The sequence below is a fragment of the Balaenoptera borealis genome (assembly GCF_965194805.1).
Source record: "Balaenoptera borealis genome assembly, chromosome: 20".
NCBI classification, from domain to species: domain Eukaryota; kingdom Metazoa; phylum Chordata; class Mammalia; order Artiodactyla; family Balaenopteridae; genus Balaenoptera; species Balaenoptera borealis.
Genome location: NC_138879.1, coordinates 43560561 through 43588250, shown reverse-complemented (window position 1 = coordinate 43588250; position 27690 = coordinate 43560561). Strand labels below are relative to the sequence as shown.

The 27690-nt window shown below is 33.5% G+C and overlaps 2 protein-coding genes across 3 annotated transcripts in view; one reads left to right on the top strand and one right to left on the bottom strand.

Moving 5' to 3' along the window:
- Positions 1 to 27690, top strand: part of SUZ12 (SUZ12 polycomb repressive complex 2 subunit) — a 38204-nt gene that overhangs the window by 6225 nt on the left and 4289 nt on the right. Inside the window, exons 4-14 of one of the 2 annotated variants that reach the window (XM_082371281.1) lie at positions 1098 to 1166; positions 10065 to 10114; positions 13292 to 13377; positions 15142 to 15373; positions 16488 to 16581; positions 20745 to 20850; positions 24273 to 24450; positions 25897 to 25988; positions 26213 to 26356; positions 26837 to 26994; positions 27377 to 27575. In XM_082371281.1, the coding sequence (XP_082227407.1) occupies positions 1098 to 1166; positions 10065 to 10114; positions 13292 to 13377; positions 15142 to 15373; positions 16488 to 16581; positions 20745 to 20850; positions 24273 to 24450; positions 25897 to 25988; positions 26213 to 26356; positions 26837 to 26994; positions 27377 to 27575 (1408 nt within the window). The remainder of the gene's footprint in view (positions 1 to 1097; positions 1167 to 10064; positions 10115 to 13291; positions 13378 to 15141; positions 15374 to 16487; positions 16582 to 20744; positions 20851 to 24272; positions 24451 to 25896; positions 25989 to 26212; positions 26357 to 26836; positions 26995 to 27376; positions 27576 to 27690) is intronic. The other variant, XM_082371282.1, reaches the window with a different exon arrangement.
- The window catches only part of CRLF3 (cytokine receptor like factor 3), a 59601-nt gene continuing 47703 nt past the window's right edge, over positions 15793 to 27690 (bottom strand). Inside the window, exon 8 of the mRNA XM_082371299.1 lies at positions 15793 to 16047. Within this exon, the coding sequence (XP_082227425.1) occupies positions 15971 to 16047 (77 nt within the window). The 3' untranslated portion in view covers positions 15793 to 15970. The remainder of the gene's footprint in view (positions 16048 to 27690) is intronic.

Below are 27690 nucleotides of genomic sequence, written 5' to 3'. Positions count from 1 at the left end.
TCGTATCAATTCTGCTCTTCCTATCAGTGTTTTACTACAATGTATTTAAATTAACATTTCTCTACTGATGATTTTTATTATAGTAGTTGAGTACAATAGCTGTTTTTGAGGAATGAGCATATTAGTAATTTCTAATATCTGAATTCAAGTTTTACAAGAATACATGAATCTTTCCAAGTTCTAAATTTGAAGAAAATATCTGAGTATAAATAGAAATATTTGTTTCCAGTTAACATATATGGGTCTAGTTTTTCAGCCTCTAGAAAATGTATATAGTAGAGCACCTTAAGAACTAAGATGAGGCTTGTTTTAGAATCCATTCATTCTTAAATTGCTTGCTAGGGGTGTGGTTATTCTTAATATAAGCTTCTATTTTATTGGAAATTACTTTTTTCTCTTAAAGTTGTTAAGTTAAAAGCTGATAATTTTGTTACGATTTGATGGGTATGTCCTTTAAACTTCAAATTTTTTTCATGATGGTGACAACCATCTCTTTAAAATGACATACTTAACTTTAGCCATTGCTGCTAATCTTTGAGGGTGTTTTACTAACTTCATATTTGTTTTATGGAATATCCATATTTGTCAGGTTACTTAATGGAAATATGAGTGTTTCAAAATATACATAATTTGCATTTGTTTGGCTCAGTCCAACAGATGCTTGTGAACACCTACCAAGTATAAGGCAATATGCCAAGGACTATGTGGCTTTCCTTGAAGAAAACAAATCTCTGCCCTTCAGGAGCTAATAAGCTAGTAGAAATAAAATATTTATGCAAGTTTCACATTGAGGAGACTAAATGTCAAAATAAATGTAAACCAAGTGCCATAGGTAGGGAGAAATCACTCTGGTTTGGGAATAATTACAAAAGGTTTTGTGGAAAAGTTAGCATTTGAGATGGGACTTGAAGGCTTGTTTGCTGTATTACAACATACACTGTCTCGATAGTATTCATTGTTATGGCTAACCATCCCATAATTTATCTTATTATAAATAAAATCAGATCTCCAACTTGCCTATTATAGTGACAATAAAGTGTAATCTGTTTGTTTTTCCCAGTTGAGAAGTGATTATTTTGTTTATCTGTTTCTTCCAGGAAAACATTTAAAGTTGATGATATGTTATCAAAAGTAGAGAAAATGAAAGGAGAGCAAGAATCTCATAGGTAAGATAACCTATAAGTTTACATTAAGTGACATACTTGAGGAAAGAGGAAAAAGTACAGTGATCATTTTCCTAGTGATCACCTCAATATTGTAAGGAGTTAGAATGAACCTTAGATGTCAGTTTGTCCAAACTCATACACAAATCAGGGATTACTTCTTCTGTAGCATCCCTGGCAGAGAATCAGTTCTTAAGCCTCATCTTGAATATCTCTAATGCTGGGAACTCACTGTTTTCTAAGACATTTCTGTTCATTATTGTTTTTCTCTACTACCAATTTCTTGCATTCTGAATCAAAGTTTCTGTAACTTCTGTAGTTAGTATTAATCCTACTACCTCATCTAAAGAATGATGGAGACTCATTTTTATGGTATACTCAATGTATACACTAGGTGCTGTGCCAGGTGCTTCACAACATCACATCTCTTCTAAGTAATCATCTACAATTCTGAGAGAGGCTGTCTCTTTTTTTTTCCCATCTTGTCCTTGCTCTTATTTATATCTTTCAGGCAAAATATTCTTAACTTTAGTTTATATTTGAAATATGTTTATCACATGATAGTTTCAGAAACCTGGCCCTTTGGATGGAATCTTCTTATTGTCTGTTTTCACATATGTTACCCAGAACTAATCCCTAAATGTTCTGACTAGCCTAATATCTGCCTAGGCTACACAGTATGCTTCTATTTATTCTTTCATACATAAACTAAAGAAAGTTGAATATTATTCTAAAGCGAAACAGGGACTTGGGTGGTATTTGTTTATTCATTGACTACTTTTAGGAAGAATGTAGAACTAAAAATACTAGATTTGAAAAAAAATGGAATTAGGAAAATTGCCACATGGATTTTTCTTTTTCTCTTGAAGTTTTAAATCATATCTTACCAACTTAGATAGGATGTACACTGACTTAATGATGCTTCATTTATACTTTCTCATTTTTGTGACTAGTATAAGATGTCATTTTTTAATTGCTTTTATTTTAAGTTCGCCTTTTCAATTAGGTTATTTTGTTACTGGAATTTTTTTATTGCATTTTAAAATTTTTGTATCAGTATCTCGCAGTCTTGTAGGACTGAAGTGTAATTTATATTTCCATATCTAGGCAATCTTGATTTGTAAATAAACTTTGATAATCCATTCTAGAAGCTGAGATCCCAAATCTTTACCTAATCTATTATTGCCCAAGGAATACCTTACAATACAGGTTTATAAAGACTGAGAATATTCCCAGCGCATGCACTCTCTATTCTTTTCTTGAATTTCTATTCCAGATATTTGGCTGTTCACCTACCCTGGACAGAGCTTTTGGGATCCTCAGGGCCTTTTAAACTTAAAGTATAAAGCTGTAGTCAGAGCCTGATCTGACATCCTCACTTCTTTTCTCCTAAACACCTTAATAGTTTGCCCTCCAGGTCTTTCAGGGCTCATGTGAGAAGGAAGAATGAACCAAGAAGAAGAAAACTTGACCCTTTTCTTCATCTTCCCCATCAAGGTTCCACCTTCATCACTGCAAAACCTTACTACTATCTCACTGTGACACTGGCTTTGATAAATATTACAGAACTTCCTTTATAGTGTGTGTTGTGAGGAAGATAGATTATACTGGTCAGTTCTCTGAATAATCACTCACCCAATAATTATATTTCTTTCGACCCAATGGGTTCAATAGCTAGGCCAGTACTATAACAGGGGTATTGTTAACCAACTCACAGAAACATCAGAGGGTTGCGTAGAATTCCTGCTTGTCATTTTGAAAAACAACTTTTTCATTCTTTAGGATCTAGCTGGGACCAGTGAGTTGGTCATTTCAACACCCAAGATCTCTTTTTTTTTTTTTTTGAGACAGACCTAACTCTGTTGGAGCTGACCATGCTTATTTAATACCCAGTGAGGCACTTTAGACCCAGGAGGTACTGAGTTACCGTACTAGGTGCTTCAACCGCCCCCCTGGCCCACATCTTTTGAATGTCTCATTGTTGCTCCCCGAGTCACTAAAATTAATTGAGAAATTGCCTCATTTTAAGTTTACCCCCAAGGCCCTATATTCTTAAATTTCTTCAGTGTATTTCTCATCTCAAATTAGGCATAATTGGTTTAGTAGACCAATACGTCTACTAAACTTATCACATAGGATTGTAAGAAGTTCTCTAGACACCAGTATATAATGCCAGCATTGTAAAACTTTACTTGTAAAATCTATGGGCAAATTCTCTGAGAGAACAAAATAAACCTTTTTTGTTCCATGTCGTTAATTAGTAGACGTTAAAATCTTAAATCATATACAAAAAGGTATTTCCATCTATATTTTTATTCTTTACCATCTCAAACATAGAGATCTTGTTCAGTTTAATTGGATCCTGGGTCTGTTCAGTAGCTACTGTCTGGATGTCTTCCACTGGAACTCATGTTCTTTTAGTACTTCCACAGTTTTAATGTCTCCACTCTCAGACCCAATGTATTTCATTCTCAAAGTTCCAGGAGAATATCAGGATACCCCAAATTACTGTAGTACTACGGCCCAAAGCTTAGAACAGTCAAATGCCTGACCTGTTTATGACAGTTGTAGTGACTTACAAATAAAACCAAATTCCTGGCATTGTCTGTGCAAAATAAAGTTGGTGTTCCAGGATCTTTTTTGTGTTTTATACTCTAGATCTATATTTGTCTTACTTGTCGCAGATAATGGCAGAAATTTATTAGGGGAAGGAGCTGATAGAAAACAGAAACATGGGACATTTCATGGTTTTCACTTCTTCAAGGTATCCATTTGTGACAATAGACCAGAATTGCATTTGTAACCTTAAAACTCAACCATAACACCCACCAACTATGAAGATTGTTTCTTTTCTTAAACAGTGGCTTCTGAAAACTCCACAGCAATTAGCAAATTTTAGAAATTCATAGTGGTCACACTATTTGACCAGGTTTTTCACATACTCTAGTGACCAGACCTCTGGTCTCCAGGTTTTTCCTAATCTTTCTCCTTGCTCTTTTGGTGTGGTTATGTATATTTAAAATATTTTTATTTTCTTTTTAGAATTTCTGATATCATGCCTTATATTCTATCTTCTCCGTCTCTTGTTTCTGGCATGCCAATATATTGTGGGTTTTGAATTTATTTTGAGTTTTGACCAAGCACCATGGTTTATTGGTATAAATCTGTGATCTTTCTGTAGTTTTCTGTTCTAGCAGGATCCCAGGGGGTCTCTTGGGCTATTAATCCTACGAATTTTGGAATTCTCTAGTCATAACTCTTGCCTTCTAAGTGCATCTCCACTGACTGAAAGGTATCATGAAAAGATTTCCAAATTGGAATTGCTTCCAAAAGTATTTCCTGTGGTCAAATTAGAAGCATTTCCACTTAATCATTTTCTGTTCCTGGTCCACTGTTAGTAGCTGGAGAAATCCCCTCCAAAGGTAGCTGAACTAGAATATCTACTAGATATATTTTCAAACCTATGTTTTTAGTAGGTTGATAAGGTAAAGTACCTTTCATCACTTTTTGTTGTTGTTATTACAACCTAAACATTTTTTTTTTAATAAATTTATTTATTTATTTATTTATTTGTTTGTTTGTTTTTGGCTGTGTTGGGTCTTGTTTCTGTGCGAGGGCTTTCTCCAGTTGCGGCAAGCGGGGGCCACTCTTCATCGTGGTGCGCGGGCCTCTCACCGTCACGGCTTCTCCCGTTGTGGAGCACAGGCTCCAGACGCGCAGGCTCAGCAGTTGTGGCTCACGGGCCTAGTTGCTCTGCGGCATGTGGGATCCTCCCAGACCAGGGCTCGAACCCGTGTCCCCTGCATTGGCAGGCAGACTCCCAACCACTGCGCCACCAGGGAAGCCCCCAACAACCTAAACTTTTGAATTAGTAATCTTCCTTTTATCGTCTTTTTGTACTGTAACAAAGTCTTGGATTTTTTTCTGGGATTCCCATTTCCTTAGTGTACCATGTCCCAGACACTATACTAAGTCCTAGGGGATATAATGATGAGCAAAACAGATGAAGACCTTGCCTGTATGGAACTTATCGGCATTTAGGAGAAAAAGACATAATTGTATAATAAATATAATTATAAAATAAGTGCTGGGAAAGAAAAGTACACATAGGGAAACTATGGATGTATAAAGCAGGAGAATCAGCTCTTGTTTGAGAGTTGGATTTGGGAATAGTGATGTTCAATGAGGGCTTCCCTGAAGAAATGAGCTGAGATTTGAAACATGAATATAGGAGTAAAATGGGGATAGAGGGTGAGCAGATAGGTGATTCTCGATAAAGCGAATATTATACATAACCTCATTTGAGGCCAGAGTAGCTGACTAGAGAGAGTAGGGAGAGTGACATTTGATGAGGCTAGAGCAGATGGCCATGACCAGATAATGCAGAGCCTCGTAGGCTATTTAAGGATGTTGGTCTTTATCCTAAGAAAGCCATAAATTATTTTAAATAGATATATTGCATTAATGGTGTTTCCCTAGCCACCTCTTTTGTAGATTTAGCTGCATTTTTAAAACTTCAAGCTGCTTTTTAAGTTGATTGTATGTCTTTTCCACCATAATAAGATCTGATGTCTTCCTCCCCTTTCTCTTTTTTTTTTCTTAACAGTTCTGTCTTGATTGGAAGTTTTGAAGTTGTTTTCAAATCAGCATCTTTTCAAACTTAAGTTTTGTTCGTTTTTCAGAATCTGGGCCATAGATTTCTTTGTACATACCTACTCCTGAAGATGCCTTATCATTCACCACTGAACGTATAGGATTCTTAAAATCTAAGTATTTAAGAACAAATTTTTTTTCCCCAAAACAATCATATCTTTACTGACTTTCTTTTTTCCTGAATGCAGTGGCTGTTTTTTTACTCTTAAAGAAAATAAACATCTTTTAGAAACAGCTCGATACATACAGTCTTCAGTGTGAAGCAATGTACTAATAAGAACATTAGTCATCTTAACATTCACAGTTTTCATATATATTATGTATATGTATACATATATACACTGTATAATGAGGCCAGATATAACACGGCCAGATAGGAACAAATTTTTAAAATGTTCCTTCTTGTATAATCTTTGGCTTTACAATAATCCCTTTATGTTGTGTCTACAATACTTCTGGGAGGTGATTCATTTATATGTAATGGACTCCCACCCCTCATTCAACTTTATCTTCTCACTACAAAGTGTTCTCATCCTTAGGTCTGAACCTGGAAAGAGACATTGGATTCCAGAATAATGGGCTTGATGCAGTCACCAATTCCTCAGCTTTCTAATACATCGTAGCATGAAATGTAACACACTGTTATTAGATGCCAAATAGCTTATCATCACACTTGGGCTATTTTGAGGTGATACAGCCATGACCCTAGAAATGAAGCCTTACACCTGCCACTATCAGATTAATGTGTACAAATTCAAGGCACTAATCTTGGTTTCTTTCCTGCATAAAAATGTTGGTCCTTCTGTGGGATCTGGCTGTTCTTAAAATTTGAGTTTCCTACATGAATCTCATCTCAAAATGTTAGTCCCTTATGAATTTAAATTTACTTAACCTTATTCTGCAGACTTCTTTAGAATTGTCAGGTACTTGTGTTTAGAATCTTATCCCCAAATTTCACATTCCTCCTCTAGTTTCCTATTGCCATGTTGCTTGCTTCCTAAGATACAGATAGGGAACACATCACAAAGATGAACCAAATCCTTATCTGATATCTTACCTTGATCATCTAAGCTAGATCCTTTGCTGCCTAAAACTAAATAGGCCTGACCATGTTTCTTTCTTCCCTTCTTCTCATTCCCTTCTTCTGATCCAGTTTAACCAATTAAGATGTAGACACAGTAGCCACAAGAGAGGGAAGAGGGTAAATCAGAAAGGGAAAGAAAACTGCCCTTTTTCCTTGGATTCAGCCATCAACTAGGCCTCATTGTTACATTTTATTCTAGATACATATCAAGAGTGTTTACTTTTGGGAAGGGAAGGAGGAGGGGAAATTGTGCATAGCAAATCACATTCCCATGTTTGTTTTTTAAGTTGGTTAATTGAAATTTGCAATTCCTTTTCTCAAAGAAACTATAATGGTGGCTGAATGTGCTTGCCATCTTATTTAACTTATAATGTAGCATTTAAAACTGTGTCTCAGACCATCCTTTGGTGACCTTTTTGTTTGTTTTTAATTTCCAGTCCTTTGTAGATGGATACTTTTGTAAATGTACTGATCACATACTTGGATGTTGTGGCAATGTTAAATTTTTATGAAAGTGGTTAAAGTCTTATTCTCAACTTCTTGCCTTGTTGTGGAATGGTAACAGTTTCCCAAATGACCTCAGTTTGCAGACCACGTTTTGAATAACACTAATTTAAAATATTTTCTGGGGTAGATCAATGCAAGGTATTTCTGTCATTTCACAGTTGGAACTTAGAATCGCATTCCCTATAAAAACAATATAAATAATATTATAAGTACTACAGTATAATGGGTCCTGATCCCTGACCTTAAAAATCTTATTACTCTAGGGAGGACATCATTATCCTTTTGAAAATCATTTGTTGAGTGCCTTTCTGTAAGACACTGCTAGGTGCTAAGGACACTGATATGTCAAAAGAGAATGTGTGTGAAAAAATTGTGACAAAGTGGTAAATACAAGTGCTTGTAAAGGAAATTAAGCTCTGGGATGTTTGGGGATGGGTCTTTGTAGAAGAGGGAGAGGGTATTTTGATGGATTGTTTAGTATTTTATCCAAGCCTCACAATCTTGAGAGAGGTTATCTCCTCATTTTATAGATATCAGGTCACAGCTAATAACTGGAGCCAGAATTCAAACTTGGATTTTGTCATCCTATTCTACTTTCCTATATATGGCTTTAGTAGAGGTAAAAAGGAATGGGAACCGTATTACAGACAGCAGTTAGACGAAAGATTTCGCAGTTGGGGACCCATTAGAAAATTGGAGAAAGGAATGATTCATACAAAACCATTTTAAGAAAATTTACCTGGCCTTAGTATGTAGGTTTAACTGAAGCAACTAAGAATAGGGTAGACTGGTTGTGACTAATGGATTATCTTCTAACATGGAAACTGTAGAATATTTCTCTCTTTCAGTTTTGTTTTGGAGTTTCACCAATTCTGCATTGTAAGTTTACATTTATGGAACAGTTTTGATAGGAAAATGCTAATTATCTTTTAGTAAAATGGCACGTAGATTTCATAGGTGGTAGATATACTTTTTAAAAATCACCTTTGGGTATAATTAACATTCAATAAAATACATTCACCCTAAGTATATAGTTTTGAGTTTTGACAAATGTATGCATTCGCACAAGCATAACCACAATTAAGATATAGAACATTTTCATTACCTTGAAAAAGTCCTTTGAGCTCCTTTACAGTTGATCCCCTTAATGTACTTTTTTTTTTGAGGTATAAATTATATGCAGTCCAGTTCACTCTTTGGTATATAGTTCTGATGCATTCAGTCAGGTAACAACCACTACAATTAAGATAAACCCTACAGATTCCCTCATGCCCCATTTATAGTCAACCCTCCCCCTCCCCACTCCCGCTGTGTTTTTGAAATGTATCTGATACCTGTCAGAAAGTAATATACATGAATTACCTGTTTTCAAGAATCCCATTTTATTTTCTTGATACTTAAGTTATAATTGCTATTCTTAGTTTTTCCTTTCTATATTTATGCTTTCTAACTCTCCTTGGACCCTTACACTTCTACTCCGCCATAGTCATTTTGTTCTCTACTGATATCCTAGCATACTTTTCTTAGTACTGTTCTAGAAATGCCCTTCAGGACCCCCACCCTGTAGTTTTTTTAGCATACACTTTCATAGATTACCTCACTAAGAAAATAGAGGCATCCTCACATATTCTGTTGAAATATCTCACTTACCTCCTGTTTCTCTAAGAAGAAGAGTCCTGGGCAAAGTTACAAAGCTAACCTCTTTATAATATGTCCTCATTTCCAGTCATTACTTGTTCCTTAACGCTCTCTTGCCTCAAAGTCTTTACATAACTCTTCCCCTCTGATTATAAGAATATATAGATTGTCACCATCATTTAAAAAAAAAACAAAAACATACCCTTTATTGATCCTTATTGCCCTTTTACTGCTATTTACTTTGATTCTTTAGTAAATTTCTTGAGTAAAAGTACTGCTTCCCTTTTCCCAACATCTGTTCTGGAAAGTTATGAATGGCTCCTGATCACGAGATAGATTGCTCTTTTTCCAGTTTAAAGGTACTACAAAAGCCTGTTGATGTTTTTGTTTATTCTATACAAACTTAATAGTTTTTCCATTGGTAGTAAATATTTTTCAAAACAAAAGGATCATTATAGTTTATGCTTCCTTTTCATTGCTTCTAAAACTAAAAGTGAAAATGACAAGTTGAAACAGTAAATTACAAATCTATAGCAGATTTGTAATTGTATATTTCATGCCTAATTGAAGTAGAAAGTGATGGTTCTGCATCATTTGTTAGGAGGTTGAAATTCCATAGCTTGAAAATACTCAAACACTTTTGCCTGGATTCAGCTACCTTTTGACAGGTGGGAAGGGAAACCTGTCCCCATTTTATAGGTAGAACACTAAAGCACAGTAAATTATCTTGCCTCTTATTTGGTGGTCTGTTATTTTCTGCCTTGGTTCTTTGGTGTTTTTGTGCGTGTATGTGTGTGTGTGTATGTATGTGTGTGTTTTTAATGTGTATAGACACACTGTTTTGGATGTCATACTTAACAGGGAGAGCATGGAGTCATGGGCTTGAACAGAGTTAAGAATTAGACAGCCAAATATTTATAAATTAGCTGAAGTAGCTTTGATTTCAGTGTTATATTTTAAAGTTGAGGTTATTTTTATTATAGAATATTAAAGTGATAAAATTTTTTTGTTCTGTTTAGCTTGTCAGCTCATCTGCAGCTTACATTTACTGGTTTCTTCCACAAAAATGGTATGTACTTAAACATATTGGCATTGTAACAACAAAACACCTTTGTGACTGAAAAAAAAATTTGCATGTAAATTCATAAAATTATATTTAATGGAAAAGATGTTGATGTTGATAATTTAATTTCTCTTTAGTGGATTTCTCCAACAGTTTCAATTATTGCTTTATTTGGTCAGTGGTGGGATGTGGAGGAGGTAACTTGCAACTCATTAAACTTTAAAAGTAGTAGTTCTTAAATTTTAGTGTGTGTAGAAACGTTTTGACAGTTTGTTTGAAGTACGTATACCTGGATACTACAGGGACTCAGATCTAGCAGGGTTTTGGTGGAGCTTAGGAGTCTGCATTTTAATAAAGCACCAAGGTAATTCAGAAGTAGGTCATCTGAGGAACAAGTTTTAAGAAACTCTGGCTTTAAAAAAAGAATGTGTCAACATATATGTGTGTAACTGAGTCACTCTGCTGTACAGCAGAGGTTGGCACAACGTTGTAAATCAACTACACTTCAATAAAAATAAATAAATAAGAAACTCTGCCTTAAAAGTTTTTAAAAATTGTAGGTAGACTTTATACATAAGGTGTGTACATCGCCTGGTTTTCTTATTGCTGTCTTGCTGTCCATTTAAGTTTTAAGTAGATTTTTAAATTGTTAAAATAATCAGTGCTGTGTGGGATCATTCTTGAAGGTAAACGTTAGCTTCATCTGGCTCATATCTAAATAGATGAAATTCTGGCTCTTACCGCTCAACCGTACCTTTTAGGGCTCTAAGTATTGCAGTTTAAAAAACGCTGTGTAACATTATCTTACCCAACTCAGAGCCATCATTCCAAAGATCCTAAGTAGAAAATAATGGGAAGGACTTGTAATGAAATTAAATTTCTTAGATTTTGTCATTTTTTATTTCCAACGTTTTTCGAACTTTAAGTTATAAAGACTAATGATGAGAATTGTAATTAATTGCCTTCGAACCTGGAATAGGTGAAGAGTCTCCTGAGTAGAGCCCTTTCTGCATAAACATTTTGAGTATTTTTTTAATACAATAATAAAACAACTGAAACAACCACTGCTACCAATGGGATATATCAATGTGTTAGATATTATATAAAGAAAATTATATAGTCTTAAATGTTACTTCATTAAAAGAGGTGAAAGCATACTGGGTGAAGTTTCAGTTGGTTTCAGAATGGATAAAATGCCTCTAGGCTTGTCCCTCTTAAATTTGTATGTGTATCCTTTAATAATCATGTAATAGAATAAAACCTTTATAAGAAACAGGTCAAGTTGGTCATCCTTGGTATTGTTTAGTAAGAAACAAAGTTTAATAATAAGCAGAATGGTTATATTAGAACAGTTTGATAACTAGTCAGGTTTTTAATGTAAGAAATTTGAAGTCTGGTCATATCTGTATTAGCAGCTAATGTAACTTTACTTCTAGTTTTGCCTTACATCTGGTCTATTTTTTTAAATAGAAGTAACCTCAGTAGCATTTTCATGGTTTTTTTCCTCCTAAATCATTTATAATCATCTTGTAGAGTTCATATTTCTAATCATTCATCATACTTGGTCTTCTGTGATACTTAAAAAGTACATGAACTCTAATACTTTAGAAGCTTATAATTTGAATTTTATAGGTTTGTTAGCCCTTTGTTCTCAGGGACTTCTATAAAACATATAAATTATTCATCACTGAAATCATTGATGGATATTAATCGAATAATATTTACTAATTAATATTATTTGATTAATTAATAGTAATTGAATTTACTTGAATTAATTAGTTGAAATTAACTGGAACATGGTACGATAAACTTTTTTCCCATCTACATGACAAAAAAGTTCAAAAATTGCACAAATTCACTTGAACTTTTTTTTCTTGATATTACTGAAGTAAATGAGAAAGTAAACTCTGTTGATACTTCTATTTCCAGAAAATAATTTCCCATTTTAACTTTGAAATTAGTGGAAGTTGGAAAGAAGCAGATATATTGCCTCCCTTGTCTATTCAAGGTATATTCGTAGTTTTTTTTTTAAGAAATAATATTTTTAAGAAATCAGGATAGAAAAGCAACATCACAGTCCCTAAAATATGATTATTTTTTCTTTTGTTTTTAAATGAAGACTTTTGTTTAGCAATTACTACTTGAGACTGCTTAGAATGAATACACAAAGATTATTAGGGTACTATTTTCATGGTGAGTATTGTTCAGAGAGTATTTTTGTTACTGCATTTTAGATATTCGGTTATTTTTTGGTATGTTAAATTATTTTTATCCTGGATGCAACTTTCAAGAGACTGATTGAAATGTATTTTATGTATACACCCTGAGTAAGAAGAATGTTTTCAAGTAGAAAGAAGTATTGTCCAAAATCTCAGAACAAAAATTATTTTATTTCTGTATATGTTTATGGATTTATCTATAATATATAGAGAACTATATAGAAGTACATAGTAGTTCGATATATTAGGAACTTAATGATGAATGAATGATTAAATATTTAAGTTTTTTGGACTATTAATGCCTTTGGGATTAAAGACAAGCTGTAGGGAAGTATTCTGGAACCTTAATTTGCAGAAGCCTTTGTTAGTTCATTGATATAGAGAATATAGACTATTACTTTAAAATTAAATTTTCTAAACATTATAAACCAAGAGATTTCCCTAGGTAGTAAATAATGTCTTGATTTTTGCTATCCCATTTAGGCATGTAAGTTTTATGTTTAATATTTTTTGAAAACTATTTTTTTAATCCCTTTGGTTATGTTTTGATCAAATCAAAGAGCCTTTTAGTTTAAATATCTGAGCATTCAAAATGAAATGAAATATGTAAAATAGTAACCAGTTCAATTTAAATGTATCTTAAACTAAATAATTTTTCTAATAGGTTTTAGAAGAAGGAAAAAATTTTTTAATGTTTATTTTGTGTGTTACCTCTCCTGAACTGTTTCATTTGCACTTTCTACTAAGAAGCCGTAACTGTATTTGTCAAATTTGAAACTGATCTTGGGAAAAAGGAATGAGTAAACTTCTGAGAAGACTTCATTATAGGAAGTCTTTTTTGTAAATTCTCAGACTTCTTAGGAAAATGAATACTATTTTTTAAAAATAGATTTTAATCACTTCTCGGTCTTTTGGCTAAAGATCAAGTGTAAAATAGATTTTAAAGTATTGATTTTCTATTTAGATAAGCCATCACAAAATTCAGAAAATGAACAAAATTCTGTTACCCTGGAAGTCCTGCTTGTGAAAGTTTGCCACAAAAAAAGAAAGGTAATGTATAGGATGATACTGGTAGATGAAATGGAATAATTTTTTTCATTGAATATATTTATGCATATATATCGTTTATGCATATAAACCTTAAAAGCTTTTAAATATGTTGATGGCTGAATTGTAAAACTGATAACCTCTTTTGCCAACCTCCCATATCTTCATGTTTTTTCTAATCTGGCTATAGGTATCTGAATAAAACTTTCGGTTACAGGAGTATGACAGTGAAGGGAAGAAGCTATCTTTTAGCATCTTAGGAGATAAATTCAGTTGCTTCCTGCCACTCCAGTCTCAGCTTATTTTTTTTAGCTATTTGTACACATTCATGTTTTAAATAAGGGCTAAGAGAGAGTTTTTCCCAAAAGGATTATCTTGTAACACTACTCTCAGGCAAAGAAGTTTCTGTTTCTAGCATTATCAGCCGTTAGCTTATAAATATATTGCTTCAAATTTTTATTTATAAGATGAAATCATTTCACCATAGAAACAAGTATTATGGTGGTTAAATTTCCTGGGCAACCCACCAAAGCCAACAGATATACTTTTAGTAGCCTTAAGTCCTTGGGTATTTTAAGAATGGGAGGGAATTCCCAGGCGGTCCAGTGGTTAGGACTTCATAGTCCCACTGCAGGGGGCCTGGACTCGATCCCTGGTCGGGGAACTAAAAGCCCACAAGCCATGTGGTGAGACCAAAAAAAAAAAAAGAATGACCTGTATAGAGGTTCTGATTGCTCATGCTCTTCCAAAATCAATCACAGTAAGGTGATATGGTGAAAACTGTGCTAGAGCATTGGTATGGAATAGACCAAGGTGATGGGAGACAGCAGTGTAAGTACATGTTAATAACTCTATAAAGTTAGTTAATAATACTCCACGCTCCCACCCAACCCCCACACGCAACAAGTAGTGATGTGAACATTCAAGATAATATTAAGGCAAAAAAATGTGCCTGTAACTATAGTATGATCCTTTTTGTGTTAAAAAAAAAAAATAGGCATAAATATTTTCTTCAAAGGATATATACAACCAATTGCTAATATTAGTCTTCTCTGGAGCATAAGACCTGGGGGGTGGAGGAGACTTTTATTTTTCTCATTTTATATTCTTGTAGAGCAGAATTTTAAGACCATAAGCATGTATTCTGTTTGTTTTTAAAAAGAAGTTACCTAAAATATGTACTATATTTTCTTGTTAAAAAGGTCTTCTGCATCTTGCAATTTTTCAACTTTGCTCTTTCAGCGTAACTCTAGTCATATAATTACAGAACATTACTCATAAGATGATTAATGTTACTTCTTATAAACTATTTCAATATATGGATTTACTATTTCTCAGTGTTGTTGACAGTGGGGTTATTGTAATAATCTTTTTTCATTTCTAATAGTCCTATCAGTCATTTTGTTAAAATAGAATATTTAAGGGGAAAAGGTTAATTTGCATGAGTTGTAATATTTTAAGCATGGTTTTAGTTCTATATTTCTAACTTAAAACTTTCAGATGACCATCAGCTAAATATTAGATATACTGTTATATCATTATTTTCATTATATTGAGGATATCCTCAATTGTGCTAATATTTGAAAGATAGTTGATCCAAATTTTCTTTTTGCTTCATCACAATTTTCAGACGTATGGTTAGAATTTTAGCATGCCATTTGGAAATCATGGCCTATACCATATTTCCTATAGCTGTGATTAGAGGTTTTATTGTAATTCTTACAATTGCATATGCATAAATAAATATAATAATCTTTGCCTTTGCAGGATGTAAGTTGTCCAATAAGGCAAGTTCCTACAGGTAAAAAGCAGGTGCCTTTGAATCCTGACCTCAATCAAACAAAACCTGGAAATTTCCCGTCCCTTGCAGTTTCCAGTAATGAATTTGAACCTAGTAACAGCCATATGGTGAAGTCTTACTCATTGCTATTTAGAGTGACTCGTCCAGGAAGAAGAGAGTTTAATGGAATGATTAATGGAGAAACCAATGAAAATATTGGTAATTTTTATTTTAATAATTTTACTAGATTTTGTTGGAGATTAAGGTGATCAGTGAAAATGATTGAACTAATACATCTTCATAGTATTCATAATTGTGTACAAAATATTTCTTTTTTTAGTTATTTTCATATTTAGAGGAAAAAATGGCACAGAACTAGAAATAAATGCATGTGTTCTAATAGCATGGCCTTTATTTATTTGCAAATCTCTTATAGTCTAATGAGATAATTAATTTTATGGTATATTGGCCTTGCTTTTAGACTTTTGGCTATTGTGCTGTACTAGGTATTTCATCTGTAAAATTCTCATTTTGTACGATGAAACATTTCATGCAGCAAAAAAAAATGTATATATATATATATTGAACACTGGATGGAAAATACTGGTATTTAAATTAGTCTCTCAGCAAACAATGAATTCATTCCCCCCTCAACATTTTATTGTGAAAAATTTCATACATACAGAACAGACAAAAGAATTTGGTAGTGAACACCTATCCACCCACCACTTAGAGTCTACAATTAACATTTTATTATACTTACCATACATGTATCCTTGTATCCTCCCAACAGTTCTGAATCCACCTTTGAGGTAATCATTCAAACAACATATAGGTGCTGGGGACACAAAGATGATTAAAAAATCCAGTCCCATCTTCCAAAGGCTTATAACCTAGAGTATGGAGATAAACATAAAATATAATTGCAGCTAAATGATATGTGGTATAATAGAGGTATTTGTGAAGTTCAGGGGAGAAGCACCTTGGAAGAAATAATCTTTGAGTCTTGAAGTATCCTTTGAAGTTCCTGGAAAGTAACCATGAATGAGGAGGGTTTTTTTCTCCTTGCCTAGCAAGAAAGATCATTCTGAACAAAAAATAACATTTGCAAAAATGTGGGGTTAATAATGTCAATGAATATCAAAAAGTAAGGACATACACATAAGGCTGAGACATAAAGTTGAAGAGTGTTTGGATATTATTATATTGCAACTTAAGTTTATTTGTACCTCATTTGGCATAAATGTAGTATGTTATGTGAAGGGACTATATATCATAAATATGATGTTTTTGCTTGAATATTTGATTCATGAGAAATGTTTGTCAAATTCAGATGTCAATGAAGAACTTCCAGCTAGAAGAAAACGAAATCGTGAAGATGGGGAAAAAACATTTGTTGCACAAATGACAGTATTTGATAAAAACAGGTAATGTTGATGGACAAGCAAGGCTCCCATGTTTTAGAAATGTTTTTATTTTGAAGCAGAATATAGTGGTGATATTGTTTCTTTGCCTTTGTTTCTCTTTATTCTTATGGATGAAAAAACAAATTTGCAAATACTGAACTTTTCTCTTTATCACATAGAAAGCAATAAACACAGATGAGGAACTATTTGAACGGCTCAGTTAAGATTGTTTATTCAGCAAGTATTTTCTGAGTGTCTCCTCTTTGTCAGACACTGTTTTAGGCAGTGAGAAGGCAACAAAACCCCTGCCCTCATGGAGCTTAATTTCTAGTGGAGGAAACAGACACCACCCCCCAAAATTGTATCAACTAATGTCACTTAGTGGGAATGCTGTGAAGAAAAAGAGAATAAATGGTGGTTTTGTAGAGAAAGCCTCTGAGAAAAGGTCATATTTGAGCAGAGACCGGAATAAAGTGGGCCCCATGCAAATCTTGAGATTATGTATTTACTAGAGTTAAGGAAGAAAAGTGTGTGTAATCATCATTGTGTGGCTCTGTGTGCATTTGGCACAGGGTAGCAAGGAACACTTGGATTTATAATCATCTCTGCAGTTTTCATTTGGGAATGAAGCATCTTAGTGCCAGTAAAAGAACCTCTGGGAAGCAAATACAGCATTCTTTTTTGATAGGGTTGGAGGATGAAACCTAATGATTTCTTGTCCTAGGCTGCTCACTGGTAGTTAACCCTTAGGTATAGGAGAGCCAAGAAAAGCAATTAGTGTGTTTCTCCTGCTCTTTGAAAAGTAAATTGTTGCCTTAATGTAATCCACTTATTAGCCACTAGGGTAAAGAAAGGTTATAGGGCTTTTAATGGGAAAGCAAAGGTGATTAGGAATAATGCCATGGATTTTGCTACCATATTGTCTTAGAGTATATCACTTAATGTCGCTTAATGTTACCGGCAGAAACCAATATAGTGTTTTTTTTAAAGTCAGAAATTTGAATGTGGATCAAAAATTTAAATGGAGAACAACAGAAACATATATGCTAGGAGATAGGGGTTGTGTCTGTGGGAGAAGCAATTAGGCTGTTGTTGCACACTGGCCTTCATCAGTGTTGGTAAATGTTCTATATATTTTAGGCAGCGTGAGGGGAGGGGTACATTATATTCTTTTAAGAATTCTTTCTACCTTATATTAACATATTCCTTGTACGTTAAAACAAAAAAACTGCTTTTTTAAAAAGTACCAAGAGGAAATCATGGGAGAATTTTCCCGCAACTTCTTTTGAAAATTTCCAAACCTATAAAAAAGTTGAAAGAACAATACAGGTAGTAATTAATACCCATGTACCCTTCACCTAGATTTATCAGTTGTTAACATTTTACCACATTTGCTTTATTTGTGAGTGTATTTTTGTGACAAACCATTTGAGGGTTAGATCATGACGCTGGATTTCATTCCTTATTCATAAACACTTCTTTCAGCGTGTATCTCCTAAGAGCAAGGACATTTCCCTCCATAACCACAGTACGCCTATCATATTCAGGAAATTTAACATGATACAAAAAATACAATACTCTCTCCCCAGTTTCCTCGATAATGTCCTTTTCTGTTCCCTACTCACCCCATTCAAGGATTGCGATCTGTCAGTTGCCATATCTATTCAGTCTCCTTCAATTTGGAACAGTTTTCCAGCCTTTTTTTTTTTGCCTTTTGTAACAACACTTTAAATACAGGCCTGTAGTTTTGCAGAATGTCTTTCAATTTGAACTTTTGTGATTATTTCTTTATGTTTAGATTCAGGTTAAACATTTTGGGCAGGAACACTACTTGGTGATGTGTTCTTTGTGCACATCACAGACAGCTGATACTAGGTTTGATCGCTTGGCTAAAGTGGTGTTTATACCATATTTCTCCATTGTAATGGTCCCTTTTCACTTTAATTAATTAATATGCAACCTCTGTAATAATTAATACATGAAACTGGATAAATGTCCTTTTTCTCCCAACAGTCTTTTTTTTTTTAACGCAATAGTTTAGCATCCATTGATGATTCTTACTTGAATAAATTATTCTATGGCGGTGGCCACATGGTAACTTTCTATCAGTTCTTCCATGTTTGGTTGGTTGGCATTTTTCTGTGAAGAAGAGCGTTCCTTCTCTCAACCTTTTTTTTTAATCAGTATGGATTAATGAATTCCACTTTTATTCAGTCTGTTTTAACCTATTGATGTTGCTATTTTAATGCTCAAATTGTCCCAAATTTGGTCAGGAGGAGCCCCTCCAAGCAGGCTCCTAAGTCCCTTTGACTTGTTTTTATTTATTTATTTCCTTGTTTTCTGGAATATTCTAGATATTCCAGGCTTTACATTCTCCTTTTCCTACCTCTGCTCTGGAATTGGCTATTTCTTCAAAGGGTCGTAGTTCCTTTCAGTAGAGGAGAAGTATTTGCCAACCAAAATCTGAGGAGTTCAATGTTTTAAAAATTCTTTTTATAATCTCTGAGAAGCTAAAGTCTCCTTAAAGAATGACCAAAATTCAAAAGCCATATTGAAAGAGTATGAAATATGGAGTGAAATAAAAAAACTTCTTCTGAAAACAAAAACGCCATCGTAAGCCAAGTCAAAATAAAGATGACAAGTCAGGAGAAAATTAATTTCAACTCATAATATATAGATAGATGCCTCATTCCTTTAATATAAAAAGATTATACTAAGTAAAAAGAAAAACACCACAGGCCAGTAGAAGAATGAGGAAGGGATATCGTGAAAATGTTTACAAGAAAATATATATGGTTTTTAAACAACTAAAAGGTAAAACATCTGAATATAAAAGTACACTGAGATGTCATTTTTTCACTTACCAGTTTGACAGATATCAAAAAACTTGATAAAGCACTGTTGATGAGGCTGTGGGGGAAAAGGGCCTCTTCATACACTACAGGTAGGAGAGTACATTGGATTGTAGCTATCACATGTTCAGCCATAAAATAGAATATTATGTAGCCATGTAAACATGCATGAGGAAAAGTCCTTTCCATTTTAGAAGTATACTTATGTATTACCTATTCAAATTAGTAAATAAAATTAGCTTCTAAAAATATTAAGTTGAACAGCCTTGTTGATATATTATTGAAGTAGAATAAATTCAGTAGCACAGCATAAAGACAAAAATTCTTAAGGCTCAAAATCATTCGGTGTTAAGAGTCAGACTTTGGAGACAGATTACCTGGATTCTGTTGCTAGCTCTGGCTACTTACTGTGTCATCTTAAGGCAAGTTATTTAACCCTCTCTATGCCTCAGTTTCTTCTTCTGAACAATGGAGTAATAGCATCTACTTCATAGAGGTGTTGGGAAGATTAAATGAACTCTGTAAAGTCTTTAAAATAGTGCCTGGCACATAGTAAGCACTCAATAAATGTCAGCTAATACCACCTAACAGAATTTCTCTAAGACTGATGAAGAGATGCCAGATTCTTGATATACAATTAATTATTGAGTATGGTTGAAGAATGGTATTTAGGTTAGTAGTGTTTAATTGTATGGAAAAAATAACATAAACTATGTATACACACACAGATATGTACACACACATTAAAACTATACTGTGAGTATGGGTAGAATTTAATCGATTCTTTGATTCAACCAGTATTCCATTTATTCATTCACCTGTGAAATGTTTATTGAGCACCTATATGTGCCAGGTGCCCCCCAGGATCTTACAGTTAATTAGTTTACTGGTCAAGTATAAAAGTCAAGAATTCTAGTTCAAGTACTTAAAGTAGTTAAAGATAACAGAGACGTAATTTTTAGCGGTTCCCTAAGGCAAGTATTATAACACCGTTGTTACCTCGTTTTTAAAAGTATAAAGCCTGCACACATGCTTTATACTTAACGTTTAAAACTTAGCAAGTTTTAAGACCTTAGGCATATTATACTTTAAATGTTTAAAGTTATATCTGAGTAGCTACAGTAATGAAATAATTCTCTAGTAATTATCAGTACAAATCATTAAAATTTCTTTTGTCAGGAATGGAGTGTAGGTATATTTTTAAGTCTTGTTGGGTATGTAAGCTAGTTTATAAATTTAATAAATGCTTTTTAGTATAAATCTAAAGATGTAGAATTTGTGTACTTACAATAATACTCAGGTTACTTTAAAGTGTATGTGTTTGTCTAACAGGCGCTTACAGCTTTTAGATGGGGAATATGAAGTAGCCATGCAGGAAATGGAAGAATGTCCAATAAGCAAGAAAAGAGCAACATGGGAGACTATTCTTGATGGGAAGGTATGGACTACTTAGAAGACTGAGCACGTTATAGTTATGAACTCCCATTTTTGATTGATGTTTTCTTCCCCAAATGCAAATTCACATTGGAAGGAATTCATGTTGGAAGGAAGAGTCCTTTTTTTTATACTTTGAAAAACACAAGTCAAAATTATCTAGTCAGAGTATTTAATGGAAGGCATCATCCTTGGAACCAGACTGCCAGCTTCAAATCTCCACTCCTAGCTATGTGGCATCTGGCAAATTACTTAATCCCCTGTGTGTCTCGGTTTTCTCATTTGTGAAACGAGGCATAGAATTGATGGATTAAATGAAATAATTAAAGATGCTTAGCACCGTGCCTGGCATAAAATAAGTGCTCAATAAATGTTAACTGATATTTTAAATTCCATTCATAGTAACAGCAGGTAACATATGACTAATAAATTTATCAAGAAATCTTCAAATCTTAGATGAAGCAGGCTTAAAATAACTCTTCTAAGAGACTTAAAAAAATAAATAGGCATACATACATTTCTTGGATAGGCAGACTCAGCAGAATACTAATGTCATTTATTTCTAAATATATTAGATCAGTGTACCAGCACAAGCAAAATCCTGATTTTTTTTAAGCCTTAAAAAATTAGTCTCAAGTTAACCTAGAACAATATGTAATAATACTGAGGAAAATTATGGAAAAGTTTTCTGAGAACCTTTACTTACCAGATAATAGAACATAGTATAAAGTTAAAAGAACTTAAATTTATGGTAAAATCTTAGCAATAGATAAGCACATCACTGAAGCATAGTCTTGAAATAGTTTCCTGTATATTTTGAATTTATGATAAAATTGGTGTTCGATCTGTGTGGGAAAGATAAACTGTTCATTATCCATGTGACGGAATTGGTCTTTAGCCATCTGGAAATAAACTTAGACCTAATAAATTCCAGAAGGCTCATAAATGTAAATGTGAAAATTAACACTATCTAACTTCAGAAAAAAATATAGGTGAATATTAATGTAATCTTGCTATGAGGAAAGAAAGCCCTTCTAGGTATGCTACAAAAGCTAGAAAGCATAAAATAAAAATGACTAATTAAAGTGAATCATATACTGCACAAATCTAAAGTTAAAAGCAAATGATGGACTGGGGCTAATATTTGTAACATACAAAAGGCTAATATGAATATGCAGTTAATAAAAACATAAGCAATCTAATTAGAAAAAATGGATAAAGAACAGTCTGACAGCTCTTAAAGCAACAAATATAGATGACCAGTAAGCTTTTAAAAAGATATTCAACCTTACTAGTATTCAAAGATATGCAAACAGAATCAGAGATACTACTTTTGACTACTAGTTTGACAACAGTTTAAAAGGGTTGACAGTTTCTAGTTGGAGACATGAGGACACATGCTCTCAAATAATGCTTTAATGTAAGAATAAGTTGGTATAACCTTCTTGGAGGGCAGACTGGCGATACGAATAAAAATTTTAATTGTGTATATAATTATTAACCGTTTTATGTAACAGTTAATTTTCATTCTACAGTTTTGTCACAAGGTAGTAACTGTTTAACTGAAAAGATGTAGATAACAAATCTTGCCTGTAAATTTTAAATAGTGAAAAATTGGAAACGCCTTAACTCTAAAAAGATAGCCATTGAAAAGAATACTTTGACAAGAAGATTTCCATGATATTTAATTTTTATATAATAATACATCCCCTTTTTATAAAATTAATCATAATAGTGGTTACCTCTAGGTAATGGGATTTTAAATAATTTTTATTTCTTTATACGTATCTACAGTGCTTGAATTTTCTGCAGGTATTTATTATCTTTCTGTTTTAAATTTCTTTTTTAAAGTTTGTTACGTTTATCCATGAGAAAATAAGGATTATTATATGAGTTGTTGGGTTTTCCCAAGAAATTGAGGCAATATGAAATGGGTATCCTTTTAAGTCAGGTCATATAGATTTGCTTCTTTTTAACAGCTCTGTGTTATTCTTTTAAATAAATGTCCCATAATTGACTAAACCAATGTACTTCAATGGATAATTTGATTATTTTAATTTTTTTTACATTTTCAAAAATGTTGTAGTGAGTTTACTTGTATTGGGTTGACCAAAAAGTTCGTTCCGATTTTTCCGTAAGATTTTAATGGAAAACCCAAACGAACTTTTTGGCCAACCCATACATGTATCTTTTTGCATTGCAAGTATTTTTATAAGATAAATTCCTAGATATGGACTCACTGTATCAAAATTGGTTTATATGATTACACTTTCACTTCATTCCAGTCTAAAATTATAGTTTTAAGAGGATTATTTGTAATAAAGATGTAGAGGGAGATTAGACTTGTGTGGCAGTAAAAATAAATAGGAGCCCATTGAAGGTTTCTGTAAAAGGGAATAGCATGAAAGCAGTCTTTGAGAAGATTATTTGGTCTCCTGGATATGGATTGGGAAGTAAAAATTAGAAGCTGGGAGAGCAGCTAAGATACTGTACTAATAAGATAGTAAGGATCTATACTTGATGATTATGTAAGAAAAGCAGAAGCAAGAATAGGGGTCAAATGTAATTCTGAAATTTTTAGTTTAGGGTCACTAGTAGACTGATAATGCTTGGAACAAAAATAATTGTAACTGAGAAGGAAAGAAAAGGTAATACATTCACGTCTAAAAACATATTTTAGTTCAGGGTGACCTTGATATCCAAGTGGCAGTGTTTAGAGCTCAAGTATAAAGAATGGAGAACCAATTTGGGATCATCTGTCTAATGGGTAAATCCTTGAGGATGGGTGAGAGACTCGGGCATATGGCTAAATGTTAGCTAGGAATTAAGGAGGCCAAGAGAAGAGTGGTTTTATAAGTGACTAGAGATGGAGGTGGAAAGACAAGATAGTTTAGTGTCCTAAAATCCAAAGAAGAGAAGTAAAGGCAGTCGTTAGTGAAGCTGAGAGAAGTCAAGGAAAATTACTAATTGTTTTAATAATCATTCAGTTTACACAAAAAAAGTAATTGGTCATCTAAGAGAGGTTGCAGACCAGCAGGCTTTGGGTATCATAGTTTTTTGTTTTTTGTTTTAATTTTTTAATTAACAACAAATAAAAATTGGAATATTTCTCTTGGAAACTTGGAAAAAGATCTGAAAATCTGGGTGTGTTGGGCCATTGTTTGTATGGGGCAGCAGTTCAGCAATTGCCAATAAGTAGTCGCCTCTTGTAGACAATCTGAGCCCTCCAGTACTACAGGCTCTACTGCACTATACATTTACTTTATTTGCCTGGCCATCCGTGTAGGCATTTGGGGTTTTTAAGGAAAAATCTGTTAAGTCAAATTCACATTAACATGTCATAATAAATATTTTCTTTTTACTCCTACAATTTCTTTCCGTTTATTATTTGGAATCTTCACTGTTTTCATGTTTTTTCTTTTTAAGAGACTGCCTCCATTTGAAACATTTTCTCAGGGACCTACGTTGCAGTTCACTCTTCGTTGGACAGGAGAGACCAATGATAAATCTACAGCTCCTATCGCCAAACCTCTTGCCACTAGAAATTCAGAGAGTCTCCATCAAGAAAACAAGCCTGGTTCAGTTAAACCTACTCAAACTATTGGTACGAATACTTTGCTGTCAAAATAATGCTTTGCAGAGTTAGGACTTAGGCTTTAATTTGTTTGTGTTTTGCTCCAGTAATCTTTGGGAAATATTATTTGACTTATTAGGCATATTATGAGTAAATTAGGGTTCCCTATTATTAGTCCTTTATTCAAAACCTTTGTGCCAGATGTATGTGGGAATTTTGGGGGATTTTTGGTTTTTTTAATTTTAGAATTGTGGTATAGTATATAGGATATATGCCGTATACTATATAACACCTCCAAATGAGGTTTATAGATAGCCTTATGTCCGTTTAGGGTTTTTCCGTTAAATAAATTTGTCTCAAACTCATGAGAAAATTATTGTTTTTCAGAGCTTTTTAGATGTTGGAATTGCAGCTTTAAAGGGCTTTGGAACTGTATGCTTTTAAAAATTCATATAAAAATTTGTTTATGTTATGGAACTGACTTCATTATTTCAGAGTGTTTGTACAATTTTAGGGCTGGGAAAGGATCATCATAACCTGAATTTTACCAGGTTAAATTTTGCAGTAAATTTTTAAGAGGAAAAACATTTACAAATTGTAGCAGTTAGCTCTGCTGAGTTAAGGCCCAGGTTGCAGTATTCTTTCATTTTGTTTATCTGCGTGATAAGAACACTGTCCTTGACCTGAGAGCATCCGTATGTTTTTATCTAAGACTGTTTAAGAAGGCAGAAGGCTTAAGACAGCTGTCTTTGACATATACCACTCATGTCCATTAATTGTGTGCAGGTCACTGTAAGAGTCAGATTCAAGAGATAAAAGAAATGACCCATGTCAGAGGAAAGATTTCCCAAGTAAATTGTTGTCTGGGCACTTCTCAAAGAATTCTGTGGCCAAGTAGATAAAACAGTTTCAAAGAAACTGAGAAGAAGAGTTTTATACAAAATTGTACATATGAAATGATTACTTATGTCAGGGGAAATAATTTTTATTTTTAAGTCAGTAAAGTAATATACCAGAATTATTAACAAATGATTATCTTTTGGATTTGGAATGATATTAGTGCAATCACTTTAATTTAATTTCTGTTAAACCAACATTTAGTGGATATCTGCTCACTGCTGTGCACTGGGAATACAAAGTCCAATCAAAACTATACTCTGACCTCAAAGTGCTGAAAGCATTACAGTGACTACATATAATTACTTGGGGTTATTTTTAGAATGTTTTAGGACATTATAGGTGGTTTATAAAGGAAAAAAAATGGCTCCTGCCAATAAAGACCTTACTGTCTGATTAGGGTTGCTGATTAAGGGAATTGTTCCCCTGAACATCAGTTGAGGGTGAGAACAAACATTGTATTAAATACCACAAGAAGAATTTTGTGAAACCTTTATTGTTTAATTATTTTCACAAGATATATTACTTCACTTTTAAGAAGCAAGTATTTTTATTAAATATAAAAGTATATGTTTTCAGCTGTTAAAGAATCGTTGACTACAGATCTGCAAACAAGAAAAGAAAAAGATACTTCAAATGAAAACCGACAAAAATTAAGAATATTTTATCAGGTAAACATAGCTGACCCTTCTTTTTTAAGTAATCACGAGATGCCTTTGTTTTGCATGTTATATCTGAAATATTTTGGCATATTTAAATAAAAAGAATGCCTCTGACTTGATTTTCCTTGTAAACTGTTTTAACTATTTTTAAAGGTAATATGGAAACAAAATATCTTGAGATATGTAAGGTGGAGATTTGCTGTTCTTCTTTTTGTTTTCTGTTATTTTTAAAGTTCCTTTATAACAACAACACAAGACAGCAAACTGAAGCAAGAGATGACCTGCATTGCCCTTGGTGCACTCTGAACTGCCGCAAACTCTACAGCTTGCTCAAACATCTTAAACTCTGCCATAGCAGGTTTATCTTCAACTATGTGGTGAGTGACTTTCATCTTTTCTCACTCATAATATATTATACATTATAATACAATTTGACTTTCAGAAATTGTACTTTGTGCAAAATACCAAAATCTCTACACTGACGGATTGCTTATGCATGAATTAACAGTGAATGATTCAGAGTTTATGTATATTTGCACAGTACACCTATAATGACTCACATAATCCTCACACCAGCTCTGAATTAAGCAGTAATTTCCTTATCCTTGCTCAGTCAAGAAATCATTTGTACGAAGTTACCAAGCCAATAAATGGCACAGCCAGGATTTTAACACAGATCTTTCTGACTCCAGGTCTTCTGACTTCCTGTTCACCATGCTGGTATGCCTAGCGTATTTTAGTTTTTGAAACATTAAGAACCCCAAGTACTTTTTAGTTAATTAAGTTGGAAGGATAGGTATTTAAGTTAGGATAATTAATATTTTCTTTTCCTAAACACCTTGCCATTTTTGTTACAGTATCATCCAAAAGGTGCTAGGATAGATGTTTCTATCAACGAGTGTTATGATGGCTCCTATGCAGGAAATCCTCAGGATATTCATCGCCAACCTGGATTTGCTTTTAGTCGCAATGGACCAGTAAAGAGAACACCTATCACACACATTCTTGTGTGCAGGTAGGTAAAAAGGTCATACAACAAAAATTTATTCTGACTTCTGTTGATGATGTTGGAGGAATAAAGGGAAGCCAGACAAAGCTACATTTAGGTGGGAATCCTTATTTCAGTATTAGCTAAGTCTCTGGGGTGGTATACTGCTGTATAACCCTCCCTTGGCTCCTGTTTCTACAGAGGTTTTCTCACTTCCTCCTTACAGCTTTTTCCTGTGTTGTTAATGTTGCTACTGCTCTAGTGGTTATAGGGGGATTAAAGTGTCTCCCAGTGGAAGTTTGTGTGTGCATACCTAGGTAGAAACCTGTAGGAATAGAACGTACTCTATTTGGGGGCTGTGAGCCTTCTCTGTGTTACTTAACATTACATCAACATTTCTTTTCATTAGGCCAAAACGAACAAAAGCAAGCATGTCTGAATTTCTTGAATCCGAAGATGGAGAAGTGGAACAGCAACGAACATACAGTAGTGGACACAATCGCCTGTATTTCCATAGTGATACTTGTTTACCTCTCCGTCCACAAGAAATGGAAGTAGATAGTGAAGATGAAAAAGATCCTGAATGGCTAAGAGAAAAAACCATTACTGTAATTATTATTATTGTTGTTGCTGTTATCATCATCATTATCATTGACAATGACTTTAGAATTTTATGATTTAAATGATTTTTGTTTGAAAACTAATAATTGTTTAATATGAATT